The 26,373-nt window shown below is 47.0% G+C and overlaps 1 protein-coding gene across 1 annotated transcript in view; it reads right to left on the bottom strand.

Annotated features, from left to right (window-relative positions):
* LOC144752438 (uncharacterized) overlaps positions 1–26,373 on the bottom strand; it is a 408,565-nt gene that overhangs the window by 370,958 nt on the left and 11,234 nt on the right. Inside the window, exons 3-5 of the mRNA XM_078640369.1 lie at positions 13,838–13,891; positions 5,572–5,625; positions 4,604–4,639 (exon numbers count right to left, since the gene is read on the bottom strand). Coding sequence (XP_078496495.1) covers positions 4,604–4,639; positions 5,572–5,625; positions 13,838–13,891 — 144 coding nt within the window. The remainder of the gene's footprint in view (positions 1–4,603; positions 4,640–5,571; positions 5,626–13,837; positions 13,892–26,373) is intronic.

Genomic DNA, 26,373 nt, shown 5'->3' with positions numbered 1-26,373 from the left:
AGAGACAGGAGAGAGTTGATCACAGAGGCCAGGAACTTAGGAGAGCTGCTGCTGCAGATTCAGGAGGGGCGACACAGGCTGGCATTGGTGGGAGGTGCCGGGGACGAAATTGAGGGCCTAACAAAGGTGGGCTACTGGTGGCGTCGGAACCCAGTGGGCGTGCAGGCACAGAGACTGCACAAAGGGGCGATAGGGCGGGCTCCTTCAGGGCTGTCATGTCATCACTGCGAAGGAAGCAGGAACGCTCCTGAAAGACATGCTAATTAAGACCTCTCACGAAGGAGGAGGGGAGAGCAATTAGCCTTTGCCTGGACCGGTGGCCCACTGTGTGGTTCTAGCGGAGGCTCCGATCCCTCGGGCCTTTCTTGAGACATTGTTTAACACCTTGTGAGACGACTTCCAGGAGCTGAAGAGGGACCTCGCCAGGGATGTGAAGGAAATTAGAGGGGATGTTGATGCAGTAGGAGAAAGAATGGCCACCCTGGAGAATCAGAGCCAGGCTAAGGAGGAGGAGATCGAACAACTCCAGCAAGAGGTACTCAGACTGAGAGACCAACAAATCGACCCAAAGGCCCACGTGGAGGATTTGGAAAATCGATCCAGACTAAATAACATACGGGTGAGGCGAGTTCCATCTGACGCTGAAGGGACAGATATGGCTCAATTCTTGCAGGGTCTGTTCCGGCACGTCCTGGGGGTCCGTCATCTGAATTGACCGGGCTCACAGAGTGGGGCTCAGACGAAGGGTGTCCGCTCCCCGCTGGACATACTGGCCTTTTTGCCGGATTTCCCCCTCAAGGAACGCATACTGAGGGAAGGCAGAGCGAAACACCCACTCTCATATCAGGGTCACACGGTGGCCCTCTACCAGGACTTGGCTTCGACCACACTGCAGAAGCGGAGGGGGTTCATAGTGGTAACCGCGCACCTGCATGACAAAGGGGTGGCATACTCATGGGGCCACCCCTTTAGGCTGATATTCAAGTGGAATGGCAAACTACAGCAATTCAGGTTGCTGCAGGCTGCCTGCGAGCTGCTGGGCCTCGATCATTGGAGAGCTGATGCTTCCACCTCACCCTGGCCAGACCGTTAGCCCTCAGGGGACGATGGGCAAGTGGTCCGCCGACGGCGCCTGTCCGATCATTGTAGGGGACCAGACACCTCCACCACACGAGAGAGAGACACGCGGCGCTTGACAGATTACTTAAGAACACAGCCTCCCAAGATGGCTCCTAAGCAGTGGAGGGTTGTCTTATAGCTTTTGGACACTAGCGGGCCATGGGGGGGCCATCGAGTGCGGGGGGACTGGGAACTTTGGGCCACGAGATTCTCCTTCTGCCTGTTTGCAACAAGCTGGCACACGCTTGCGTGACAATCCCTGGACATTTTTCGGAGTTGGGGGGTGTTCTGTTGGGGTTAGGGTTGGGGGGTTGGAACTGGTGTGTCTGGTGAGATAGTTTTGTGACAGCGAGCAGGGGAGGGGACCGAGGGACGGAGACCAAGCGAGGGTAGGGGCAGAGAGGGGGCAATGGAGCCTTCGGGGTGTAGGCAACACTTTCTACACCACTACCATGGCAGGGCATACAGTGAGAATTGTTACTTGGAATGTAAAGGGTCTTAATAACCCCATCAAGAGGATATCCATACTGTCTAATCTGGAGAATTTGGTGGCTGATATCTGCCTCTTTCAAGAGACCCACCTGCTTTCACCGGACTGGCACCGAATGAAATCTTCTTCTCCATGCCTGACAAGAAAGCGGGTGTGGCTATCTTAGTGGCTGGCCGATTCCCGGGAACGGTGGGTGACAAGATTTCAGAAATAAGGGACGGTTGCTAGCCTACATGATACATCTCAGGGGACACACACTGGCGGTGGAGTCACTATATGCACCTTACTGAGGGCAGGAGCACTTTCTCACAGGGTCTTTCCCGGAAGTCCGCAGCAAACAGGAACGGTGGACACTAGTGGGGGGGACCTTAACAAAGTCATAGGCACCACGGCATATTGGTCCGGCTACAGGTTTTTGCAGACCGGGGCCCTATCTGAGGAGGCAGGGAATGGCTTAGCCCCTGGGGATTGGTGGACATGTGGCGGGTGGCAAACCCACACACCTCCCGATTTTTCTTTTATTCCCATGCTCGGGGTACATATGCTAGACTTGATCATCTGATAGGCACTACGGAACTCAATTCCCTGGTGGGGGGCGTGGATATAACGCCGACTGCACTCTCCGATCATGACGCGGTGATAGTTACCCTTCAGCTACCAGCAACGTGGAAGCCGGGCAAAGGGTGGCGCCTCCGAGAACACATGCTTCACAAGGAAACAGTGACGGCACAGATACACAAATGCATTAAGGATTTTTTAGAGATCAATGATACAGCGGCCACGTCTTTACCATCTTTGTGGGGGCTCGAAAGGCGGTAGTGAAGGGGGAGCTCATCGCTATCTCACCCGCAGGTAACAAAGAGCGTAAGGCGAAGAGGGAAGTTTTGGTGGCACAGGTGACAGAGCTGGAGCGGGTACACAGCAGGACTGGGGCACAGAGAGTCTGGAAACAGTTGAAGGTGGCTAGGGCACAATTAGAGGGCTGGACATAGACAGAGCGGAATTCACGGCCCTGCGCCTTAAACATTCCTACTATGTGGGGGGTGACAAAACGGGCCGCCTTCTAGCAAACAAACTCAGGGCCCGAAGTCAGCGGGAAAGGATTCAATCTATCCAGACCGAGATGGGAGGCGTGGTCCAGACAGATGAGGAAATAGCGACTGCATGTCGGGATTTCTATGTGGATCTTTATGCCAGGGAGGCCCACTTGAGCTCACTGATGACTGCATACTTACAGGGAGCTAATACGATGTGGTTGAGCAAGGGGGGGGACTGCTGGATGCCCGATTTGAGTGTAGGAGGTTATTGGGGCGATCTCCCACCTTAAATCTCTGAAGTTGCCGGATCCGGATGGCTTCTCGGTGGATTTCTACAATACCTTTTGTCATTTCTTGGCCCTGCTTCTGACAAGACTTTTCAAATCCTCTTCAGGGGTGGGCTCACTGCCTCCCGAGATGCTTTCAGCATCCATAGTGGTTTTCCCAAAGCCAGGGAAGGATAAATCTTGCTGTGGTTCGTACCGCCCAGTGTCCCTTCTCAATGTGGACCTCAAGCTGTTCACAGGCATTCTGGCAACGCGTCTGGGGCCCCTGATGCCGGGCATCTTAGAGCCCGACCATTCGAGCTTAATTCAGAATCGATAGGAGTCCTAAAGTTAGGACTCCCAACTTCTGTAAATACTGAAATGAGTATGTGCCTTCTGTGAATACTAAAATGAGTAAGTGCCTTCTGTGAATACCAAAATTGTAGTAAGTTTAGGATTTTGGTTTAGATTAGTTCTGTGAATCGGGCCCTCCATATTCTTTCACACACTTTAACTCCATATTTCCTTTAATTTACACACTCCACACACACTCCACTTTACGCCACTCGACTGTATAAAAAGTTCACTTTACGGCATTCCACTGTACGCTATTTAAAGTATGCTAATCCACTTTACGACTCTTCAGTATACACCACTATATTGTACACAAATCTACTGTACATTAGTCCACTCTACTCCACTGAACTACTCTGTAAGCCACTTCAGTCTACAACACTAGACTCTACACTATTATACTGTTCACCACTGTATCCTATTACATTTTTGTACTGCACTGTACTGCTCACTATTCATTGAACCCCTATACGGTACTACTCGCTATTCATTGTACGCAAGTGTAGCTTACTCTGTTCCATTATATGTTATTCGACTATACCTCATCTCATAGTACTGTACTGTAGTGTACGCTAATCCACTCTATAGCACTGAAATGCAGTATACACCACTGTTCTGTCCTAATATCCACTGTATGCTATGTATGCTGTTACACTTAACAAGACTACATTCTGCACACTAAACAAAACAACACATCACTGTATATTACTAGACTCTATGCTTCGATAATTAACCCTATTCAATTCTACAACATTCTACTGTATGTTACTCCAGTATATGCCACTCCAATATACGTTTAAAGATTTCACGACATTAAACTGAACATTATTACACTGAATATTCCTCAACTCTATGCTACTCCAGGGAATGACACTACACTTTAAGCTACTCCAGTATACGCATAGCACTGTACCTTATTGCACTGCACACCACTGTAGAGTTTGGCTATTCAGCCCTGCACCATTGCACTGTACGGCACTCCAATATATGACTCTGCACTTTATGGAATCTTAATTGAGAACACTACACTGTACCACACTCAACTTTACGTAAGCCCACTGTGCAGTACTAAACTGTACGCCACTCCACCTTGTGGTACTCCACTGTACTCCACTCCAGTGTACGCTATTCCACTTTACCCCACTTTACTGTACCTGAGGCTACTGTGTGCCACACAACTGAATGCTACATCACTATACGATATTTCAATACATGCTCCTAGTCTGTACAACACTCCAGTCTATAGCACTCCACTGTACAGCAGTACAGTGGATGCAAAAATAATCTACAGTAGTGTCAGAATGGAGGGGGAGAAGGGCTGAACAATGAGGACTTACCGGATGACGTGTCTTGACCCGTGCCCGGCGCTTCCCCTGAAAAACCAAATCACAAAACCCTTTTACTTTTTCAGGCCTTTGAGGACATCACAGAAATAAAGGAAGGACAAAGTCAGGCATCATTTGAAGGGACAACAGGAAATCCTATCCTGACTGCTACAACAAGACAAGAAGTGGATAGATCATTCCCCGATGCTGCTCACCCAAGGCCCTTTAAATCGAATACCTAGAGACCAAGGGGGTGTGGATGCTGAGGACTACACCTGAGACTTGGCAAGCTGTACGGAGCCCCAGGGGAATGAAGACGCTGATGGGAGGATCTCTCAATGGCAAGAGGGACACTGGCAGGATGCTGCACCCAGCCACGCACCAGGAGGAGCGTGGCTCGCCCAGGAATGTGACTAGTTATTCCAGCACGGGTGGTTGAAGGGACCACACAATGGTCTAATTGGAGCCTAAGATAATGCCAACATGAGAACTTCAGTATTAACGGAGGAGGGAGGTGGATTATCATAAATTACGGGGGGTTTTGTTTAATCTTTTATTAGGTTTTGCATGCTGCATGAAACTCCTTCACTTGTCCCAAAACTGCCAAGCCACGGTTAAGATCGGGAATCTCTTCTGAGACTAAATGGAGCTGGTGATTTATCCCAGTCTGGAGCACCACCTTTAACCACCCCTCTTACTCACTCAACCTGGTTGGAAATTGAGCTGGGCCATCAAAGACTAAAAGGACCAAGCAGCTTGTAAGAAAGATCAGGTGCATGTTAAAAGAAGAGGATTGCTTCTGTTCCAAATGTGTTTCTCTTTTCTTACTCTCATTTGGGCACTACCTTTTATTTGGCTTCCATAACTATAGAGAAATCAAACCCCTCACACCTCACTAACCCCACAAGAGAGGGTACACCCGGAGAAAGATATGGGTACCTGTATTAACCTTACTCTGGGAAAAAGTGTAAGAGACTTACCTGTGGCTTGTTTCCTTGTTTCGAGGGGGTCGGTGGACCAGACTTCCGGCCATTCTAGAAGGAAAAGAGAAAACAGAAGAGTTGAGAATTTCATCAAGTTAAAAATAACTGTCCAAATAAAAACCTACTTCCAAACCCCAACTATCTTGCGTTGTCAATTGCAGGCCAAGCAACCCATGGTTGATAATGTGAGCAGCCTTCCATTGTTACATAATTGATACCGTGGTACAGCAATTAGTACAAGGACAGAGGAAGTTAGAATGGGTATTAGGGAGGCAAATGTCCTCGACCAAAGCGGACCGAGAAGAATTCTCGATGCTGTCTAGTCACAGTTGGACCATTTGAATAAAGATCAGTTTCAATTGACTTCTGGTTTGGCAATGAGCAGGGGTTCTACTTCAATATTATAGTTACAAAAGCATATTGTGGGCGAAGACCCTGATGCTTTATTGTTATACTTCAAAAGAGCTGCTAGGGCTTATGCTTGGTCTAGAGAAAAGTGCTCTTTTTTCCCTCCCTCTTCTGACTATAGAAGCCCAGGCAGCATACCAAATAATGAACACCAAGGGAGAGACCCCATACGAGGAAATAAAGAAATTCATATGGGACCATCTAGGGATTGATGAAGAGACTTACAGGATAAGATCTAGAAAACGAAAGAGGCCTACATGGAGATACTCCGAAGACCTATATGCTGATTTAACTAAAAGGAGAAGGAGAAAAGGACCAGAAGTGGGCCTGTTGTGGATAGGAACCTTTACCGGCGGCCGGCTCTGGGAGGGCCTCAGGTTGTTAATGGCTGTAATTGTAATGTATATTGCCCTCCTCCTGTGTCTCTGTATTGCCCATGGGACTGCGCATATGGTGTAATGTTTGACTTTTCCTTTGAAAATGAATAAAAACCTTTTTAGAAAAATTGAGATACTGGGTTTTTGTGTAAGTATTGGAAGTTTGTGAGCAAAGGCAGGAAAAGGGTAGGCAGGTAGTCTAAATTTCAGGATAGAAGTTTGTTAGTTACCGTTGCAGGAAGGCAGGTAGGAAACAGGGTGTTATTAGGGGGAAAAAGTTTTAACTGCAATACTGTGTAATGTTGTTGTTATGTTAATGCCAGGGTGGGGGAACGGTTGAGGGGATCATAGGGAAGGGGGTGATCAGGGGTCAGCTATTTGATGTATAGCAAGGCTTTAGTTTTGTAAGGCAGTTGCCAGATGGTTATTTTGTAATATGCACCTATTTCAATAAAGCAGCCTTTTTCACACACAAAATGGGTCTTGGTTTGGCTTGCCCCCCTCCCTCCCAAGTGGGGATGTGCCACAATGGAGTGGGTGAAGGGCTGAACAATGGTCATGACCTGGTCTCTGACTGGAGCTGCCACTGAAACACCAAATCGCAACATCCTTTCACTTTTTTCAGGCCTTCAAGGATATCACAGAAACAAACAAGTTCACGCTTCATTTAAATGGACAACAGGAAATCCTATCCTGATTAGTATAACAAAACAGGAAGGGGAGGAGTCTTTCCCGAATACAAAATCCACAAGGCCCTTAAATCCGAGTGCGGGAGACCAAGGGCGTGTGGGTACTCAGGATTACACTGCGACTGGAGAATACCTGGGAACTGACATACTGTACGGAGTCCCGGGGGATGAAGATGCTGACGTGAGGATCTGTGCACGGCAGGAGGGCTGCCGGTAGCATGATTCGCCCAGCCCACGCCGCTCGCTCTGGGACATGACCGATTGCTATTCCAGCACGGGTGGATAGAGGGGCCACACAAGGGTCTACTTGGAGCCTAAGATAAGGCCCACATTGGAAATTCAGTGTTAACTGAGGGGGAGGCGGAGTGTCATAAATTACGGGCATGTTTTCTTTTCTTCTTTTGTTAGATTTCTCATGCTGCATGAAACTCCTTCACTCGTCCTAAAACTGCCAAGCCACGGTAAAGATTGGGAATCTCTTCTGAGATTAGTAGGAGCTGGCGATTTATCCCGGTCTAAAGCAGCACCTTTAACGACCCCCTCTTACTCACTTGACATGGATGGAATTCGAGCCGGGCCATCAACGTGAACATGTTATTTACCTTCGGTAACGCTTTTTCTGGTGGATACAGTATCTGCCTGTGGATTCCTCACCTTGTGAATATCCCCTGCGCCAGCAGCATTCAGAATTATTTTGTAGCTCTCCACGCCGACGAGGATTCCGCCACAATAGCATGGCTCCGCTCGTGGCTCCGCCCTTTTTATTTCGTGCCTTCGAGGCATACGGGCGACCGACTAGAAATATATATAGTATACACAGTACACAGTATTCAAACTAACACATACAGTGTGAAATCAATGCAGGAAAGCAAAAAGAATAATACACTTCCTTTGAAAGTAACAGATAGATATATAACATTGTCACTATTGCAGGTATACAAGAGTGGACAATGGGGAGGCGGGTGGGTCACTGAGAAATCCACAGGCATCCACCGGAAAAAGCGTTACCAAAGGTAAGTAACTTGTTCTTCTGATGGATACATCTGCCAGTGGATTCCTCACCTTGAAAATAGAGTCCCACAGCATACCCCACTCCCGGAGGAGGGTGTCCACCCTTCTATACCAAAAGGTCCTGTAGGACGGAACACGCAAAATGTCCATCCCTCCTCACTTCGGAATCTAAGCAGTAATGCTTTGCGAAAGTGTGGAGGGAGGCCCAAGTTGCCGCTCTACAAATGTCCTCCACAGAAACACCTCTAGATAAGGCAGATGTAGAAGACTTTGCTCTGGTAGAGTGAGCTCTAATACCCTCTGGAGATTCCTTACTAGCCAAAGAGTAACAGATCTTGATGCACAATAAGAGTGCGCTTGTGTACCGCTCTGCTTTTCCTGCGGCCAATGAAGCCCACGAAGAGCTGGTCATTCACGCGATAGTCTTTAGTCCTATTGAGATAAAAACTCACCGCACTCTTAGGGTCCAGGCGGTGAAGCCGCTCCTCCTCCTTGGAAGGGTGAGGGGGAGGATAAAAGGTAGGAAGGGTAATGGACTTCCCCAGATGGAAGGAAGTTACCACCTTAGGCAGAAAAGCAGCCCTCGTCCTGAGTACCATCCTATCAGTATGAATGGTCAAGAACGGGGTTTTTGAACTCAGAGCTTGAAGCTCACTTACCCTCCTTGCTGAGGTAATGGCAACAAGAAATACGGTTTTAAAAGACAATAGTCTCAAGGGACACTTGTGTAAGGGCTCAAAAGGAGAACCCATCAAGTAGGTTAAGACAAGATTTAAGTCCCATTGAGGCACAATAAAGGGACTGGGCAGAAATTTATTAGTAAGGCCCTTAACGAACCTTAACACAATGGGTGATTTAAATAAGGACAGATGATCCGGCAAGAAAAGGAACGCCGAAAAAGTTGATAAATAGCCCTGCACAGTAGCCACAGCAAAGCCCTGATGGGCTAGAGAGAGAGCAAACTGAAGGATGTTGGATAAACGAGCCCTCAAAGGATAAATGAACTTCTCTCCATACCAATTGATAAATTTGGATCACCTGTAGGAATAGATAGACTTGGTGGAGTGTCGCCTGGCTGATAAAATAACGTCCAACAAGTCAGGCGGAAGAGAGAAAGAGTTCAGGTTGCCCCGTTCAATCTCCAGGCATGAAGGTACAAGCTCTGTAGATGGGGGTGTAGAATCTGCCCCTGCGACTGCGAGAGGAGGTCTGCCTTGAGAGGAAGACGGAGTGGAGGGTGTGATGAGAGGTGAAGTAGATCTGTGTACCGCACCCTCCTTGGCCAATCCGCGGCGATCAATATGACTTGTGCCCAGTCTTGGCAAATCTTCCTCAGAACTCGAGGAATCAAGGGTATGGGAGGAAACACATAAAGGAGTTGTGAGCCCCAACTCAACTGAAACTCGTCCCCCAAACCTCCCTGCATCGGATACTGGAGATAGCAGAATGACGGGCAGTGAGCATTCTCGTGAGTGGCAAACAGGTCCACCAGAGGAGTTCCCCACGTCTAAAAGACATAACGAACTACCTCCGGATGGAGCCTGAACTCGTGGTCGGCAGAGAACTGCCGACTGAGACTGTCTGCACGTACGTTCAGAACTCCAGCCAGATGATTTGCCATCAGACAAATCCGGTCCAGAGTCGCAGAGCCTCTCTGCATAGATGATGCAACCCTACTCCTCCCTGCTTGTTGACATACCACATCGCGGTAGTGTTGTCCGTCAGGACCTGAACTGACTGACCGCGAAGGGAGGGGAGGAAGACCTTAAGCGCCAAGCGAATCACCCCAATTCTAGAAGGTTGATATGAAGCAAACTTTCCTCTGTAGACCAAAGACCCTTGATCTTCGGATCCCCCAGATGAGCACCCCACCCTAGAGTGGATGCATCCGTTATCAATGTGGCCACCGATGGAGGAAGATCGAAGGGCTTTCCCTGAGACAGATTGCCTTCCAGGCTCCACCAAGACGGATCCACTGCAGTGTCTCTGGAGATCTTGATCGACTCCCTGAGATCCCCGTTGTGCTGATACCACTGCCTACGGAGGAACCATTGAAGAGCCCTCATGTGCCAGCGTGCATGATTGACCAACAGAATGAAGGAAGCAAACAGACGAACAGGCGAAGGACCTTCAGGCCTGGAACGACTGCTCCATTGTAAAACAAAGGAATCATTTCCTGCATGCCGAGAATCCTTTGAGGAGGTGGGAAAGCTCGACACACAGTAGTGTTCAGTCCGCCCCTATGAACAGGTTGCGCTGGGAGGGCACCAGGTGAGATTTGTACAACAGCTGGATTGTCACCTGCAGATGATGAAGCACCTTCTCTGGAGACTCCGCCTTGAGCAGCCAGTCGTCCAGATAGGGGAAAACTGGAATCCCCGATCTCCTAAGAAGGGCTACCACCACTACCATCACCTTGGTGAAGCCTCAAGGTGCAGTAGTAAGTCAAAACGGGAGAACCGCAAATTGATAATGTTGCGACCCTACCATAAAACGGAGATACTTCCTGTGCGACTTCAGCATTGGGATATGAAAATACGCGTCCTGCAAGTCGATAGACACCAGCCAGTCCACCTGTTGAGCATCTTGAACTTTTCCTGCATTAGAAAAAGATTCAAGATCCTGAGATCCAGGATTGGATGTAACCTGCCATCCTTTTTGGTAATCAGGAAATACCAGGCGTAGCATCCCTGACCCCTTTCCCACTCTGGAACCACCTCTATCGCACCTTTCTTTAGTAATATAAGGACTTCCTCCTGTAGGAGAAGAAGGTGGTCCTCTGAACATGCCCCTTGGCAAGGAGGGTAATTTGGAGGGAATTCCCGAAAGGGAAGAGCATACCCATTTTCCACAAGATTTAGAACCCAAAGGTCCGTAGTGCCTGATTCCCAAACTTATAGAAAATGGGTAAGCCGACTCCCCACAGGGCCCACATGATCCAGAATGGTGGATCTAGGGCTGCTTTGCTGTGGCAAGAGGGTGGGAAATAGAGGAGGAGGAGGAGGAGGGTGATGACCTCGTGGATGTCCTCTGTTCTTGCCTCTGTATGATTCATACAGAGTATTTTGCTGCTGCTGAGGCTGCCAGTAGGTCCAAAAGGTCGACCTTCCAAAACCTCTGTATCTTCCGTAACTGGAACCTCTATGCTGCGCCTGTAGGCCTAAGGACTTAGCTGTGGCTTTGCTGTCTTTGAACCTCTGCAAGCCTGAATCTGCCTTCCCGCCAAACAGCCTGGAACCATCAAAAGGGAGATCAAGAAGAGTCACCTGTACATCCGGAGAGAACTCTGATGATCTGAGCCAAGCACTTCTCAATAGTGGCAACCGAAGAACCCATAATTCTAGCTACAGAGTCCGCAGTGTCTAGACCAATCTGTATCATCTGACCTGCAGCTGCTTGAGTGTCCGCCAAGACTTCGTTAAAATTCTGTCTGTCCTCTTCAGACTTTTTAGGAGCAAGCTGTTTTGCAGAGTCCATAATAGCATGTATGTAACGGCCCAAAAGACAGGTTGCATTTGTAGAGTTTTAGGTCACACTTGCTGATGAAAAAACTTTTTGGGCAGATTGTTCTAACCTCTTAGAGTCTCTGTCCCCAGGGACTCGAAGGAAAGCCCCAGATGATTTTTTAGAACAAGCTGCCTGCACGACAAGGCTCTCCGGAGAAGGATGAGATGTTAGGAAATCAGAATCTCCTGGAGCCATCCGGTACCTCCTAGCAACAGACTTTAAAAAACGCTGGAGCTGAAAAGGCCATAAGCCAGACTTCCAGCACTGGTTCGGTGATAGCATCATTAAAAGACAGCAATGGCTCTATCACAGTGGAGGGAGAATGCAGAACCTCAGTTAAAATATTAGATTTAAACTCAGCTATCCGAACCTGTAGATCTAAAAGCTCTGCTGCTTTCTTAATCACTGTGTGATAAGGAGCCAGATCCTTAGAAGGAGCATCTGTAGAAGGAGGAAGTTCCCACTCCGGGGACGTATCTAGTCCACTTGCCTCCTTCAACCCCTCAAATAAGTCTTCCGACTCTTCAAGCTCACCTTCCTCCATTTCTTCTTCTGCTTGATAGTGTTGTTCCTCCAAAACTCTCTGTGCCTCTCGCCTCAACCTCATCTTCAGAACTGGCATAGGCGGAGCCAGACATGACTCCGACGGATCCGGAGCCGGCGCCGAACTTGGATCCGGAGGCAAAGCCTGAGTTGAATGAGGTCGAGCTGACGGCGGCGGAGATGAAGGATATGGCTTTGATGTCCTCTGCGCTGGGAAAAGCCAAGACGGAGGGAGCCTGAGCATAAGCCTGAGGAACTCCCAGGCTAAAGGCCACAGGACACATGGGACATTCAAGGTGCTCCAGAGGGTTGCATAGCTCTAGTAAAGACTCCATACATTGCATTCAAGTAATGTATCCTAATACAATTTACGCCACTCCACTCTATACCCTTCTACTGTATGCCTCTAGGGTATACCTGATTCCACTTTACTCTCCTCCAGTACACCACAATTAATTGTACCATACTCCACTTAACATTAATATTAATTAATATTAGAAAAACCATTGAAATTCCCAAAAAGAACAAAGGTTAAAGATGAGTTATAGTTAGGAAACTTTATGTATGTTTCATACACAAATCCAACTTAAACTAGCCAGGGAAAGGTGGGTAGGCCCCTGGGACAATCTCTGGCTCTGGCTGAGGCATTACTGGAGTTGGGCCAGCCGGCGCCGACTGTGCAGCCAATGGAACCACTGTTTCATCTGGAACCGGAGCTTCAGCCACTGGAACATGAGACTGAGCCGGCGTTGGAGAATGCGCCGGTGAAGCTTCAGGCGAAGCCGATCGAACAGGAGTACCTTGATTTGAGCCTGAAGGATGGAGAGACGAAGTCCTTAGGATGTCGAGGTGCTGGTGAAGTCGACTTCGGAGCCGTATCCTTGTCTGATCGGCATCAAGAGCGTGTGTCTTCTTTTTCTTGTGCTTCTTCGACTTCGAAGCATGGCCCGACGTCAACTTCGATCTCTACCTCGATCTAGATCTTCTTTGACCTCTCTTCTCTTTTCTCATCTTTGCCATGAATAGTTTAGCTTCTCTCTCCTTCAAAGCTATTGGGTTCATCTTAGGACTGAAAGAGCAACCCTCAACATCGTGATCCGACGACGGGCACCAGACACAATCCTTGTGGGGGTCCGTGATGGACATATGACCTCCACACACTCTACAGGTCTTGAAACCCGCCTTCCTCAAAGACATTTTCAGAAAAGAAAAAAGAGAGCAAGCCAAAAACACAATGTAACCACATAACCAAGGAGAGTCCCAGAAAACCATTAGCGTCGACAGCACAGAAAAAAGGGAACTGACGTCATCACGCCGACGAGGCTCTCTTATGGCTCCAGCGACGTCAGCGGATCCGCGAACGGAGCCATGCTATTGTGACGTCGTCCTCGTTGGCGTGCAAAACTACAGAAAATTTCCGAATGCTGCTGGCGCAGGAGATGTTCACAAGATGAGGAATCCACTGTCAGATGTCTCCATCAGAAAGAACCATGTAGCTCGCAAGAAAGACCAAGGACACATTAAAAAAACAGGATTCCTTCTTCCCCTTCTTTTCCTACTTTTTTTCTCTTTTTTTACTCTCAGTTGGGCACTACCCATTTATTTGGTCTTCATGGCTACAGAGAAATCAAACCCCTCACATCCAATCAACCCCTCAAGAGATGTATACCCAAAACAAAATGGGTACCTGTATTACGTTAATCTGGGAGAAAAGTATAGGAAACGTACCTGGGGCTTTTTTCCTTGTTCCGGGGGTGCTGGTGGACGGGACCTCCAATTGTTCTAGAAGGAAAGAAAAAAGAAAACGGAAGACTTGAGAATTTCATCAAGCTAAAAAATAACTGTCTAAATAAGTCCCTACTTCCAAAACTCTACGATCTTGTCTTGTCAATCGCATGCCAAGCGACAAGAATTTAAAAAAACATAACTCTGCTTTACCACTCTCCAATCTATCGCTCTATGCAAGCCCGCTGTATACCATTGTAGTGTACGCCACTACACTCTATACCACTGCTATATACGCCACTGTACTGTATCCTAATACAATCTACACCACTCCCCTCTATACCCTTCTATTGTATGCCTCTAGGGTATACTTGATTCCACTTTACTCTCCTCCATTATACCACAATTAACTGTACCATAGTAGACTTTACAACACTGTCCTCCAGTATATTGTACCATACTCCACTTAACATTAATATTAATTAATATTAGAAAAACCATTGAAATTCCCAAAAAGAACAAAGGTTAAAGATGAGTTATAGTTAGGAAAACTTTATTTATGTTTCCTACATAAATCCAACTTAAACTACACAAACATTAGCCATTCTAAATTTATAGTTATACATTTAATTTATCGTTTATGCACCACCTTCAGTAAATGTCATACTTATAACTAACATTTATACTTATGCACCACCTTAAAATTCAAATACTAGCGCACTTCCATCCACAGTCTTCTCACCTCAATCACCACACTACATTAACTAACCTTGTCACTGTACCATGCACTATGTTCTGCCACATTATATAATTTCAGATGTCATACGTGTTGTTAAAAATGAAATCATTTCACATGCTCTAAAGTTTTTAATATGCAATGGTATAAGTAGTGCATGAAGAAGGGGTGAGTTAAAGTTAATGTAGTGTGGCGAGTGAGATGAGCACACGGTGTACGGAGGTGCACAAATTACATGAATTTTAAGGTGATGTGTATGGTATAAATGTGAGTTATGAGTATGAAATATTAATTTGAAAGTGGTGCATAAATAAAAAATTAAAAATATAACCATAACTTAAGAATGTCTAATGTCTGTGTAGTTTAAGTTGGGTTTGTATATCAATCATAAAGGTTTCCTAACTATAACTTATCTTCAACCTTTTTGGGAATATATAAATAACTTTATCGCTTATGAGAGCCTCAAATGATAGCCATAATTTTTACATTTATACGTAATTATGTACAGTTGAGTAGACAATATCATGCAGTTTATAAGTTATGGAGCTAATATCCTTAGTTCAATTTGGGTGATGTAGGGGTATCACGAGACAACAAGTATGTCGGAAGGAGGAATCCAAATATCCTTAAGGCATGAGGAATGAGGGAGTGTGGATGCATAAGTATCCATCTTGTCTTTGCAGGAAATGAGGTCGTTGATACAGTCTATGTTCCTAGGAGCAGGATCCTTCACTCACCTCATAGCAACTCTGCACTGTGCAAAAAGAATGGCCAGTCCTTTGAACAGTCTCAACTGTCTGGGAATGCTTTTAACATCTGGAGCATGGACAGTGTGAGGGAGCCAGATATCATTTCCAAAAAGACTATGAATATCGATTTGTAGAGTGCGAAGATAGGTGGGCAGGACCACTTGATAATAGTCAGGCACTAGGTAATGATATTTGGGGCAGCTTGAATCTGCGGCAAGGCCTATAGCATACACTGGTACAAGAGTGGAATGTAATAAATGTAGATATTGAAAATGAATGACTCTATGCCTGCTGTTCAGTGCTTTTTGCTGAATTTACCGACAGCAGTATTTCCATATGGTATCATTAAGATATGGGTTCAGGTTTCGCTCCCATTTCACTCTCGATAATGGTTCAGGGCCATTTGATGACCCTGCTGATGACCCTGCTACTGCATTATAGAGTCCAGTAATTAATCCCCGAATTCCGAGAGCAGGGCGAGAGTGAAAGTAGGCAATAGAATGACAAACAGCTGGCCGCTGGAGAGAGGGACTAGGCAGGGATGACCCCTCTCACCACTGATAGTTCCACTGATCATAGAACCCCTGTAGCAAATTATATGCACCGGCACACAAAGAGCGGTTTAATGGTAGGAGGTCGACAGGAAATTACCTTATTTGATGCCAAAGATATATTGTTAACACTGAGAAACCCAGTGACTACATGGCCGGCGGTATACAGTACACCGGCTCAGGTGGGGGAGCACTCTGGGTTCCAACTAAATGCAAATACATCAGTTCCTTATCCTATGCGGGCAACAGTGCCTGGGGGTGCACAATACACGCATCTCCACACTAAGGTCGCAATGGGAAGATGACTTGGATGGGGACTGGGCAACTATAATGGAAAATTGCAGAAAAGTTATACTGAACGCCCGACTGAAACTCATACACCACAAATGCAGGCACAGGGATTAAATCACACCACAGTGGTTACATGAAATAAACCCGCCGAAACCAGAATGATGTTCCAAATGTAAAATAACAGAGAGAACCTTTCTTCACATGTGGAGGACATGCCCAGGCACGAATGCCTTTTGGGGTGAGATAATTAAGACACTAGGAATATTAACTGACAAACAGCTGCAACCAAAGGTTCAAATGTGCTTTTTGGGGCTAATGACACATACTAAGAATACTAAATATGCAGAGAAGGTATTCAAACTTGTCCTCATCATGGCAAAAAAGTGTGTGGCATTGAGATGGGTGACCAAACAATTGCCCACGCCAAAACAATGGCTAGGGTTATTCGCGAGGTGGGTACGAGCTCCATGTGGGGTACTTCACAGACTGGTCTATAACATAGTTTAACATGGAGGAAAGGTGGATGGGACTTAGCAGAAGTTAGATTACAACAAGAAATGGGGTGTCCTGAGCCAGGACAAAGTGCGGATCAACCAGATGTTCTATATACTGCAAATGTGGTAAAGTTGTAGATGTATTACACCTGGATACGATGATACCAGTTATTTTGTTTAAGCAATCTTTATGTCATGTATGGATTGGTACCTAATAACTGATGCTGTGACTTACATCTCTTTAACTGTTTAGGGGGAGTGGGGTTTGGAAGTATGGGACAGCAGTTGAACTGCATTGTTATTCTGTTATGAAAATCAATGAAGATTATTATTTTTTAAACCCGAAGAGATGAGAGGCAAATGACACGATCAAGGCTGAGAAGGTGGGTGGATGCTTTGGGAAGTGTGTTTAGTAGGTTTGTGGCGTACTTTTAATACGCCATCCATTGGGGTGGGTCTCACACTGTTTAAACGTTTTGAGCGTCAGGTATTTAATATCAATCAACAGATCTTCAAGGGTTTTAATACCTAAAGACGCTAATTGTTGTTCTGCTTTTAGTTCATAGGACAACGGCAGAATATGGTTATTATGAATTGGGGGCCAAGGAGAGAAGAATTCTTTTCACACCTGTATGATGTGTTAAAGAGTATCATGCATGGGAATGTCCATTCAATAGTATCAGAGTAATTGGTCGGTGGATTTATAGTCCTTGAAGGATCACTGGAGTGGCACCTGCCATTTCTTGCTTACTAATATGTGAGGGGAGAAGAAATGTGGGTGAATCCAGTGAAAGAAATATTTGGTTTGGGACACTGGGTATTAATACTCTAAATTGTGGGCAGCTATTCAACCTCTAGAGTAAGAGTGTATCAGTGTAGCCCAACGTATTCTAGGCTGTATGTTGGTCTACACAATTGCTATTGGTACTGGGGTAGAGTAGCTGAATCCACACTAAGGGGTCTTTTCTGAATCCCATCTAGGAAAGTGTTAAAAAAATTCACAAAATTGAAAGTGAGTGAAAGGCTTTCTGCGCAGCAGGGAGCGCTGGATCCATTTGATGCACTAGTGCAAAGAAGGAAATACGTTACTTACCTGTAACTCATGTCCTCCAGCTATGTTATCTTTCATAGGCTCACATGCTTGAATAATTCCCGTTGTCAGACTGGGAACCCCGGGTATTTTCCAACAGTAGTACGTACTTAACATATAACATACCATCATAAACCAACAGCCATCTTTTGCAACTCATCCTCATCTATTTACAATCTAATCTCCAGCCAATCAAAATGCTCTACCTCCAGCTGATTGCCCACCGAAGCTTCCAACTGTAGGATTTTCGAAACCGCTAATTTCTACTCATTTCTCCGCACACTTAAAAGTCTCATCCAAAGGGAGGTGGGAGGGCTGCATGTGAATCTCTGAACGATAACTTAAATGAGGTTTAACATACGCAAACACATTTCTCAAAACTGCCTCTTGCGTTGATGCTTACTTGCAAGTCCACACAATAATGCTTTACAAAAGCATGTGTTGTCTTCCATGTTGCTGCTTCACAAATATTCTCCAATGAGATTCCTGCAAAGTAAGCCATTGACGTTGCCATTGCTCTAGTTGAATGTGCCCTGACTCTCCTTGGCAGTGGCCTGTTCATCAACATTTGTGCTGTAGCAATACATGTCCCAATCCACCTTCCTATTGTCTGTTGGATACTGCCTTTTCTTTGTGTCCCCAACAATGTGCAACAAACAGTCAAATCAAATATTTTCTTTATTCGGCATTTAAAAAATACCATAAAAGTGCATAAAAACAATTAAAAAAAGAGCAATTCAGTTCATAACATTTCATTTCATTTGTCAGATATAGCTCAGTAAACGGGCATTACAGTCAGCTCCTCCCACGCGAATTCCTTATCCTGACCGCCATCTTAATAAAATTCATAATACAGAACAGAGTGTATGCATCGCTAGCCTTTTGCAGAAACAATAAAGCTACCTTGGCGTGTTTGAACTTTGATCTTTTCAAGATTCCCACAAGGAACTTGCGCCTGGGTAGTCTATAAAATGGGCATAATAAAACAAAGAGAAGGGTATCCTGCGGAGACCTATTGTCGCAGCCGCAGGTACCCTTCTGTTCAACCGTTAAAGTAAAACCTGGGGGGTCAGCCAGTAAATGATGCAAGAGGTTGAACCTAAAATGGGTAATAAAAAATCTGTCCTGTGCATTGTGGGTCAGTGAGAGATAAGGTCCATTCCTCTCTCACTTTTCAGTAAACTATAGGCAGCGACTGTGGATTTACTTTCTTCAGTGGCTGCCCTGCTTACAGTTGTCCATTCCCCAAACATTTTCTTGACTCTCATTTTGTCCTGAGATGTAATGACTTCAGGATTAGTAAAGAGGTTCTTGCAGCCAATGTCTTCTAATGTACCCTTTACATATTTTAACCAGGGGATAGAACTCCCTTTGTCTATTTTCAGACAATCTGTGATTATTTGTCTGCTAAGTTCAGCCTCCGGGTCGGACCAGATCTTCACCCAGGCCAAGAGTGGCCTGGCCTTGATTTGGTTTTCAATATAGGCTTCTCCGAGTTCTTCATGTATGATAAAGGCAGGGATGCTATGTGGGACTTTAAGAACCCTCCTAAATAATTTGTTTTCCTCTGCCTATATCTGTTGGATGTTTACGAAGCCCCAAACTTCTGCCCCGTAGGCTACTTTGGCGCAGCAGATTGATCTGTACAAATTCATGACCTGCTCCCGGGACCATCTGCCCAACCTGCGACCATAGTTCATTATGGCCCCGGTTGAGGCCACCAGTTTTGAGCAGTGTTTTTCCGCTAGAAGTCTAAACTTTAACAACCCATCAAATAATAAACCTAAATAGGAAAAGGACTGAACTTGTCCCATTTTGTGGGTTCCTATTTTATAGGAAAACTACTTGTCTGGTCTGGCCCCCGCAAGCATGACATAGGATTTGTCTAAATTTGCGGATAAGTCAAGTGTATTCATAAAACGGACAAATCTGTCGATCAGTCTCTGTAGCCCCCTCGGTGTCCGGGCTAGGAACACCGCATCATCCGCATAAAGCAGGACGGGGACCGGGCGGCTACCTACTTGAGGGGAGTGTACTCCTAGTTTACATAGTTCACTATTTAAATTATTAATGTAAAGGGAAAATAAAAAGGCGCTAGGATGCAGCCCTGCCGCACGCCACTATTACATGGGAATGGTGAAGTCCTGCCTCCCTCTGAGTTAAAACAAACAGAAGCAGTGGTATTCCAGTATAAGGCTTTAAGGATGTTAACTAAGTCCTGGTCCATCCCTAGGCTTATCATCAGGGCCCAGAGCTTCCCTCTGTTCACGTGATCAAACGCCGCAGAGAGGTCCATGAACCCCCGGTAAACCGCCTCCTTGCTGACTATGGTGTACTTAGCAATCAGCAGGTAGAGGTTCAGGCATTGGTCCGTAGTAGACCTTCCCTCCCTAAACCCATATTGCGTGTCCGTTATTATCTGGTGGGTATCTGCCAATTCTGTAAGGCGATTTAGGACGACATGACCCAACACCTTCGCCGTGACATCAATCAAAGATATCGGGCGATAGCATTGGGGGTCATCCCTATTCCCTTTTTTATATATCGGGACTATTGTTGCAGAGGACCACGAGTGCGGGAGACCAGCTTCCACTGCCGCGTTTAGGACCCTCGTGAGAATGGGGAGCCACAGCTCCACCTTGCTAAGGTAGAGGTCGGGAGGTATGCCATCACGGTCGGGCGCTTTATTTTTGGTTAGCCCTAAGATGGCCCCCTTCTACTTCTGATAGGGTGATCTCAATCCTTGCTGTACATCTTAGCCTATACCCCTCATCATTGTTAATCTCACCCGTGCGGTTATATACATTTTTAAAATGGGAAAACCATTGCTCAGGCAAAATGGTGCTAGAGATCTGTGGGGTGTTTGAATCCTGGAAGCACGGTTTATTTATAATTTTCCAGAACTCAGTCAAGTCCCTTCTGTCCGCCGCCCCCCTTAGGTCCTCCCAGGCTTGTGTTTGAAGGCTAAGTTTACGATATTTTAATGCCTTCTTATATGCCAGCCTACATTGGGCAATGTATGACTTATCCCTGGGTGTCGATTTTAGGCTAGCTTTCAACTCTTTGTGTGCCTGTGAACACTTTTTGTCAAACCATCTAGGGGTGGATGTAAAACTCCCATTCTTGGGGATCTTTAATAATCCTTCAATGAGGTGCGCCATCTCCTCGAATGCATTTACCACGGCAGCCTTCTCAATAGTAGGATCGAGGCATACATTAAGTGTGTCTGCCCCTGTAGTTATTAGAGATTTGTAAAAGGTATCCCCATCTATTTTGGACCATCTAAGTCTCTTCACCTGGTCTGTTGCATTCTCTACATAAGCAACCCCTCTGGAGTCGTTTTTAGTGGTCGGGCCTTTTAGATCTAACACCAGGGGATTATGGTCACTATATATGCTCCATTCTATGTCTGCCCCTTTTACCCATGCTTTAAGTATAAAAGAGACCATAATGTAGTCGATATAAGAGCGACAGCCTCTGCCATTGAAGGTGGGGTTAATCTCCCCCCACTTCCCAATTCTACCAGATCCATGGTGTGGACCAAATTGTGACCTTTCAGCACCCTGTCTAGGTCTGTCCCTTCGGGTGAGTGTAGAAAGTACGGCCCTTTCTCCACTGCGTAACGAGACCAATCCTTATTAAGGGGTCTTAGGTTCGGCACAGGTGACAGTTAAAATCACCAGCTAGGACTAGGGACGGTGCTACTGCTGACTTCGCAGCCACCAGCTGGGCATCAGGCGAGAGTCTAATTCCTTTAATGAGTTGCCCTTCCAATTAACTCCCACGGCATTATACCAGTTGATCAGGGTGATGTTTAGACCTTTTGAGTGGAAGTCCAAGGCCTGCATATTATGTGATGGCGAGTTGAAATTGGACCACACCCCTTTTATCCGGAGATCCACATATATGATCAGCCCTCCTGTGGCTCTCCCTGATGCTGATTTTTGGGCAGGGACTGAAAAACACTTATACCCCTCCAAGAAGAGAGGATTGGGATCAATCGCCCAGGTCTCCTGGAGACATATGACATGAAACCCAGTAATATATTGTCTCCATTCATGCTCCTCATGTTTGGCCGCTAGTCCTGCTATATTCCAGGATATTAGTTTTAACCCCTCCTGCCTTTCAGACCTTCTTACATGGGATATAGTGGGGTTATTGCTTGCATTCCTATCAGTTACCACAGAGTCATTTAAGTTGGCTAAGCTGTATGATTTTATTAATTGGGTACTTACAACTCTGCTGTCCGGCCCCATTATTTCAACTTCTACTTCGGGCTTAGCTTCTGGGCTCTCATCTATAGTTACCCGCTGGGCAACCACTCGCTGCACTGGCTCGCACCACCGCTGTCGAGTCCGAGGTGTCATATCTTGTACGGAGCTATTGTCCCTGTCCTGCTTCTGCTCGGGGGTTGTACCTGTCCCTAGTCAGTCCAATTCTTCTATGGACGACAGGGGGTCAAACCTGTTCTGGAAGTCAATCACTCCCCTGTTCCTCAGGGCTACGTGTTGGGGTCTGCGAGAATGCCCGACCAGGTTCCAGTCCCTACAGCTTTGTCCCTCTGATATCCACCCCCAGTTATAATTCCCCCTGGGATAAAAAAAAAGCTCAAGGGCATAGATCTGATGTTACTTGCGTCTGTTGTTGGGCCCCACCTTAGTATCTGGTCAACGACCTGCTTGTTTCGAAAATTCACCACCACGCAATCCCCGATGTGGTCCTAAGGCCTGCTTCCCACCCAGTTCACCCTTCGTACCATTAATATTTCCCCCTGTTCATTACCAGCTAAGGGCCTACACTTGTTTAGCCAGAACATGGTTTTATTTTTGAGCTCACCATAGGGCTCTATCTGGTCTGTTCTCAACTCCGGGACCCCTGTGAGGATAATTACATAGGGTGCTGCATCAGGGGGTAAATTAAAGGTTACTGACGTGTTGGAATGTGCCCTATTAGTAGATTTTTCTGACCCTGCGACACGGGTGGGGGAGAGGAATGTCTATGGACCATAACGCGATGGGTGCCTTTTGGGGCTCCCTGGGTAGCTACACCAGTAATGGCGGGGGGACCCAAGGGAGCCTGTATCGAACCTGCTGATTGTATACTCAAAGGGGTTGGGGAGTGTGTGACAGTGATGTTTTGTTCATTTCGGGAGAGGCTCACTGGTAACGTGTCTGGGCTGATGCTGGTGGACTCCCCCACTAAGATGTTACACGGGGTGGTTGATTCGTACCCGCAACCGGCCCCTTTGTTTTTATCAGGGCAACCACCTTATCCAGCCTACTAAGAATTAATTTAGTTTGGTTGGCGATAAGTTGCTCAAGGTGGTTCTGAAGTTCAGATATAATTTGGGCTACCCACATTGGGGGCACTTGAGTGTTTGAATCGTCCCCTCCATGAGCCCTTACTTCTGTGAGAGAGTTATCAAGCGGGACCTTGTTTGGAGTAACCCTCTTCCGCCTAGTTTTTTTCCCATTAGTTTTCCTGGTCTTGCCCGTTTGTGGTGTTTCCCCTCTTATTGATGCCTCCTGTGCGAAAGAAGTCCCCTCTTGAGCAGAGGGGATATCAAATATCCCGAGGTCTGGTGAGGCATGTAATGGGGGAGTTTGAGTTTCTAAGTCCTGTTGCTGAGTTGTTAGATCAATCTGGGGGATTAGTGAGTAGCGTCTCTCCGTGCGCTCAATCTCATTTGCTACCTCCCCTAATGCTTTGCGCAACATTCTATCAATGGCAGTTGGTTTATCCCGGCTAAAAGGCGGAATTCCTTTGGGCTTACTATTTTTTGAGGGATATGGAGGAGTACATTTGAGGTGCTTGGAGGACCTAAATTGAACTGCACTGGCCATAACTATTATAGACGGTACAAAAGGGGGTGGTGATGGACGGAGCATCTGAATCAATCAAACACTCACACCCAGTCAAAAGATCTGGGTTTAATCCACCACCGTTCTTTAGCCCGCTCTGCCACCCCAGTTCAGACATGGCTATATGCAAATCAGTCTGACCCTGTGCCTCATGGGAACAGTCCAGCCCGAACTGCCAATCCATGTCTTCCCTGGACCGGAAACAAGCTTCCGAGGACCGGTTTCTGGCATTCCAGCCGTCTTCAGCCCGGCTTGCTTGAATCCAGTGGCAAAGTGAGCAAGGGACTTACGTCTGAGCATACCCTGCCACACTTATGGCGGCCAAAAGCGGTACAAAAGGGGGTGGTGATGGATGGAGCATCTGAATCAATCAAACTCACACCCAGTCAAAAGATCTGGGTTTAATCCATCACCGTTCTTTAGCCCACTCTGCCACCCCAGTTCAGACATGGCTATATGCAAATCAGTCTGACCCTGTGCCTAATGGGAACAGTCCAGCCCGAACTGCCAAGCCATGTCTTCCCTGGACCGGAAACAAGCTTCCGAGGACCGGTTTCTGGCATTCCAGCCGTCTTCAGCCCGGCTTGCTTGAATCCAGTGGCAAATTGAGCAAGGGACTCACATCTGAGCATACCCTGCCACACTTATGGTGGCCAAAAGCGGTACAAAAGGGGGTGGTGATGGACGAAGCATCTGAATCAATCAAACACTCGCACCCAGTCAAAAGATCTGGGTTTAATCCATCACCGTTCTTTAGCCCAATCTGCCACCCCAGTTCAGACATGGCTATATGCAAATCAGTCTGACCCTGTGCCTCATGGGAACAGTGCAGCCCGAACTGCCAAGCCATGTCTTCCCTGGATGCCACACTTATGGCGGCCAAAAGCGATACAAAAGGGGGTGGTGATGGACGGAGCATCTGAATCAATCAAACACTCACACCCAGTCAAAATATCTGGGTTTAATCCATCACCGTTCTTCAGCCCACTTTGCCACCCCAGATCAGACATGGCTATATGCAAATAAGTCTGACCCTGTGACTCATGGGAAGAGTCCAGGCCGAACTGTCAAGCCATGTCTTCCCTGGACCGGAAACAAGCTTCCGAGGACCGGTTTCTGGCATCCAGCCGTCTTCAGCCCGGCTTGCTTGAATCCAGTGGCAAAGTGAGCAAGGGACTCACGTCTGAGAATACCCTGCCACACTTATGGCGGCCAAAAGCGGTACAAAAGGGGGTGGTGATGGACGGAGCATCTGAATCAATCAAACACTCACACCCAGTCAAAAGATCTGGGTTTAATCCATCACCATTTTTTAGCCCACTCTGCCACCCCAGTTCAGACATGGCTATATGCAAATCAGTCTGACCCTGTGCCTCATGGGAACAGTCCAGCCTGAACTGCCAAGCCATGTCTTCCCTGGACCGGAAACAAGCTTCCGAGGACCGGTTTCTGGCATTCCAGCCATCTTCAGCCCGACTTGCTTGAATCCAGTGGCAAAGTGAGCAAGGGACTCACGTCTGAGCATACCCTGCCACACTTATGGCGGCCAAAAGCGGTACAAAAGTGGGTGGTGATGGATGGAGCATCTGAATCAATCAAACACTCACACCAAGTCAAAAGATCTGGGCTGGACTGTTCCCATGAGGCACAGGGTCAGACTGATTTGCATATAGCCATGTCTGAACCGGTGTTGGCAGAGTGGGCTAAAGAACGGTGATGGATTAAACCCAGATCTTTTGACTAGGTGTGGGTGTTGGATTGATTCAGATGCTCCGTCCATCACCACCCCCTTTTGTACCGCTTTTGGCCACCATAAGTGTGGCAGGGTGTGCTCAGACATGAGTCCCTTGCTCACTTTGCCACTGGATTCAAGCAAGCTGGGCTGAAGATGGCTGGAATGCCAGAAACCGGTCCTCGGAAGCTTGTTTCCGGTCCAGGGAAGACATGGCTTGGCAGTTCGGGCTGGACTGTTCCCATAAGACACAGGGTCAGACTGATTAGCATATAGCCATGTCTCAACTGGCGTGGCAGAGTGGGCTAAAGAACGGTGATGGATTAAACCCAGATCTTTTGACTGGGTGTGAGTGTTTGATTGATTCAGATGCTCCGTCCATCACCACCCCCTTTTGTACCGCTTTTAGCCGCCATAAGTGTGGCAGGGTATGCTCAGACGTGAGTCCCTTGCTCACTTTGCCCCTGGATTCAAGCAAGCCGGGATGAAGAAGGCTGGAATGCCAGAAACCGGTCCTCGGAAGCTTGTTTCCGGTCCAGGGAAGACATGGCTTGGCAGTTCGGTCTGGACTGTTCCCATGAGGCAAAGGGCAGACTGATTTGCATATAGCCATGTCTGAACTGGGATGGCAGAGTGGGCTAAAGAACGGTGATGGATTAAACCCAGATCTTTTGACTGGGTGTGAGTTTGATTGATTCAGATGCTCCGTCCATCACCACCCCCTTTTGTACCACTTTTGGTCCGCCATAAGTGTGGCAGGGTATGCTCAGACGTGAGTCCCTTGCTCACTTTGCCACTGGATTCAAGCAAGCCGGGCTGAAGACGGCTGGAATGCCAGAAACCGGTCCTCGGAAGCTTGTTTCCGGTCCAGGGAAGACATGGATTGGCAGTTCGGGCTAGACTGTTCCCATGAGGCACAGGGTCAGACTGATTTGCATATAGCCATGTCTGAACTGGGGTGGCAGAGTGGACTAAAGAACGGTGATGGATTAAACCCAGATCTTTTGACTGGGTGTGAGTTTGATTGATACAGAT

Source organism: Lissotriton helveticus, chromosome 5_1, assembly GCF_964261635.1.
Source record: "Lissotriton helveticus chromosome 5_1, aLisHel1.1, whole genome shotgun sequence".
Taxonomy (NCBI): Eukaryota; Metazoa; Chordata; class Amphibia; order Caudata; family Salamandridae; genus Lissotriton; species Lissotriton helveticus.
This window is presented reverse-complemented; position numbering and strand designations above follow the sequence as displayed.